We start from the raw sequence: 3,872 nt of genomic DNA on the forward strand, positions 1-3,872 counted from the left end.
GCCGTGGGGTGACACATGGACCGATGCCCTTCCCGTGAGGACACCATGCAGGGGAAGAGCCACGAGAGCGCCCCATGCTCGGGTAAGGGACCTTCTGCTCCCCAAATTTCGATAGCTCCCCCCTCCCTGCCACATTTTTCCACGGCTCCTCTGCCTGCGCTGCCCCCAGGCCCCCAACACACGTCTCCTTTAAGAGTATCTGGACCAAGAAGCCATCGACAAGAACATCCAGGGACAAACCCGCCCCACGCTGTGATAAGGGAGGTGGCGATAAGGGCAGACCTCGTTACTGGCGCTAACGGGCAAGGCTGTGCGGAGCGTGAGGAGGAGGATAAGGAAAGGGAGGGAGACAAGCAGGCAGAGGCATAAAACCTGCCCAATTAGCGTTAACGAAGAGGCTAAGCAGAAACAAACCTCGCCGGTCAGGCTAACGGGTGGGCTTCTACCACCAGTAGGCCTTGGAAGTTCTACCAAGAGCTTTGCGGCGGATAAGGATGCAGCGCTGGAGGGGGGGCTGCGTGTACGGAGGAGGTGATGAGCAGGGGAAGGGGGACAGGGAGGAGAAAAGGGGGGGGGCAGGCAAAAAAAGGGTGTAAAAGGGGCTGGTGGTGTAGTACAAGGGGGTCAGTCTACGCGTTGGCCATCGTGGGTTGATCTTGTCTTCATTTTTCAATCTTGTCTTTAACTATCGCTGGACCCGGCGCTAGCTACTGGGGGGACTGGTGTAAATGATTTGGGGTCGCCTACAAGAGTCAGCCTGGGGGTGTCGGCACCCCTGGTCTGTTGGTGTCAGCTACCCGGGCGAGCTACTGGCGTGGACGGAGGTCTTGCTGGAAGGGCTCCAGCAGCTGGGCAGCACCATACTGGGTGGTACTGGGCTGGGCTGGAGCTGCTGGAGGAGGTGGCCGCTCTTAATGTCCCTTAAGACATATCAACTGACCCCACTTTGGTCTCCCAACAGGTGATGGGACAGATGGTGAGATGAAGAAGGAGTCCCAGCCTGTGGAAGAGGACAGGGTGACACTGGAAGGACCCAGAGAGGAGCCCCAGAACCCCAAGGTAGACGTGGCCCATGATATTCAACATCAGCCAGATGATAAGGAAGGTAGCCAAGTACCAAGAAGACCCCGAAAATGCTCTTTCAAAGGGACATATGCTGAAGACCTCCAAGAAGATGCCACCCAACCAAGGGGTAGCTCCAGAGGGAAGGTATACAAGTGCATGGACTGCAAGAAGATCTTCACCTGGGGAAGCAGCCTGACCCGGCACCGACGGATCCACACGGGAGAGAAGCCCTTCAAGTGCCTGGATTGCGGGAAGAGCTTCACGCAGAGCGTGGTCCTCCTGCGTCACTGGAGGACACACACCAAGGAAAAGCCCTTTCTCTGCACCACGTGCGGGAAACGCTTCTCCTGGCGCTCGGACCTCATCACCCACCAACGTATCCACACGGGAGAGAGACCGTACGCTTGCTCGCACTGCGAGAAGACCTTCCGGAAGAGGTCTCACCTCATGAGGCACCAGCAAGTCCTCCATGATGGTGAGTCCTTGGGCGAGGTGATTAGCGTGAGATGTCCCATGGTGTGGTGGAGCCGTGGGGCGGGGACAGCCTGGAGAAGCACGTGGTGGGGGTGTGTTGGGATTCCTGCTCCTAATGTGGCAGCAGTGATGAGGTGCGAGATGTCCCCGGGGATGGATTTGCTTTGTCCCCAGGTTGGGTTGAACTTTTGGTGGGGATAGGACTGGTCTGAGCAGGAGGTTGGATTGGAGACCTCCAACTAATGGAGCTGCACTGGAAGGGACTCATCCACACGAGGTGGGGTTCATGGATCAGTCCTGGTGATAGCAAATGGTCTCTGAGAACATTTCCCAGGTTCATTTGTAGCCATGGAGGCCTCTCTTCACCCATCCTCCACCACTGCAACCCCCCTCCTGGGTCTTCCCAACTTGCATTACCCCAACAGATACTTGGGTTTCTCCTCCATCCTTGCTTGTGGAGGTCCTGTCCCCTCGTCTGCTCTGCTCACCCAAGTTCATGCGATGGCTTTGTCTTTCTCGAGCAGGCACTGAGAGCGCCCCGATGGAGCTGGGGCAACCACCCCAGCTGCTGGAGGAAAAGTTGGAGAGCAAGAAGAAGCAGACGCCCATAAGACAAGGGGGTGGCGTGAAGGACGCCCACACAGCCACGAGCAAGCCGGTGGCCCGTGCCAAGCAGAAGACCCACAAATGCCCAGAGTGTGGGAAGACCTTCTGTTGGCGAAACAGCCTGAGGCGCCACCAAAGAAATCACACGGGAGAACGACCCTACAAGTGCCCGGATTGCGGGAAGACCTTCAACGACTTCTCTAACCTCGTCTCCCACCACAGGATCCATAAGGGAGAGAGACCGTACGAGTGCCCCGAGTGCGGGGAGTGCTTCACCCAGAACTCCAGCCTTTCCAGGCACCGGAGGACCCACACCGGAGAAAAACCTTTTTCCTGCTCCGATTGCGGGAAATCCTTTACGCAGAAGCAAAAGCTCATCCTGCACCAGCGGATCCACACCGGGGAGACGCCATACAGCTGCCAGCAGTGCCGGAAAACCTTTCGGAGCAGCTCCCACCTCGCCACGCACCAGCAGATCCACGGGCAGGAGGGCTCCCACGCATGCCTGGTCTGCGGGAAGTCATTCAGCGTGGGCGCCGAGTGTCTTCTCCATCAGAGGACCCACTTGGAGGAGGTGCCGGTGGGCCGGGGAGCTTTGCCAGGGGGTGACGCGCCACGAAATTAGGGGGGCGTTACCTCCTTAGATAGGGACTTCCACCCCGTTGGGCTCATCCCATGAACCTGGTGATCTTGGAGGATATTCAAGGGTGTCTGGGGATCCTAATGCCCCACCAAGGGTTTTTTTGGGGGGGTGAGGGGTTGTGTGAGCCCCTCTTTGCTTCTACACATGGGTGCCTGCACACAGAGGTAAAGAAGGAGGAGATTTACTAACGGGTGCCTTGGGCATGGACAACGTGGCTCTTCCTTCCCATGGGACCATCGCATCCAAGACCCCCAGCACCTCCATGGGGACTTGTGGGTCCAGGGAAAGGAGATGTTTAAGAACCACTGCCTTCCTGGCAAAACCAGGGTGCTCCCATGGGTCTGAAGGGATTTTAAAGTCTCGTTAGCCAGCAGGGTCGTTAAGAAGACCCAAGGTTGGACAAACTGACGGGCAGCGTTGGTACATTTTGGTGGGACACTGTTTGGCATCTCAGGTCTTGGTTCACAAGCTGTGGCCACTGTGAAGTATTTTATTCATCATTTGCTTCGTTAAAAGCAGGCATCATTAATTATTTACCCACTTACAAACCATCGAGATGAACTTCAGTGGTGGCGCTCACCAAGGTGATGAGGCTTCTGTGCTTCCCAGTGGGACACTGGAGCAGGATGGTGGAGGGATGAGCCGCTCTCACCAGCGGCGCGGGGACTATTTTACCCCGAGGAAGGAGACACTGCGGCTGGGGGAAGCTTTTGGCCAAAAGCCTCAGGAGGTTCAGAAGAGGCAAAAACCCAGCCAGGACCCTGCAATAAAGATGGCGCGTAGGGGATGGTCCCTCTGTCACCTAAGGGCACGAACACGGGTCAACGTGCCCGCGCATGCAGCTGACGGCGTGGATGCGCACCCTTCCAGGAAACAGCAGAAATGCCGCTTTTTTGGGGGCATTTCTATCAAATATGGCGGATTTTGCTCATCTTTCAGATTCACGCCCCGTCCCTTGAACAGCGGAGAGCTCTGGGGGATGCTCAGGAGAGCGGGAGGGGGGACACAACCAGGCAGATGGCCAGACCCAACCCAGGAGATCTTCCCAGCCGCACCGCGTCGTGCCCAGCAATGAAATGGAGAG

At 57.2% G+C, this 3,872-nt stretch overlaps 1 protein-coding gene across 1 annotated transcript; it reads left to right on the forward strand.

The window, feature by feature from the left end:
- The first annotated feature begins 391 nt into the window (after nt 1–391).
- On the forward strand, nt 392–3,755 carry LOC118451667 (zinc finger protein 271-like). Its single transcript, XM_035888655.1, has 3 exons — nt 392–531; nt 962–1,540; nt 2,064–3,755. The coding sequence occupies exons 1-3, from the start codon at nt 495–497 to the stop codon at nt 2,768–2,770; spliced, it is 1,323 nt and encodes a 440-aa protein (XP_035744548.1). The 5' UTR covers nt 392–494; the 3' UTR covers nt 2,771–3,755.
- Nucleotides 3,756–3,872: the final 117 nt, after the last annotated feature.

Source organism: Egretta garzetta, unplaced genomic scaffold, assembly GCF_000687185.1.
Source record: "Egretta garzetta isolate BGI_Z169 unplaced genomic scaffold, ASM68718v1 scaffold431, whole genome shotgun sequence".
NCBI classification, from domain to species: Eukaryota; Metazoa; Chordata; class Aves; order Pelecaniformes; family Ardeidae; genus Egretta; species Egretta garzetta.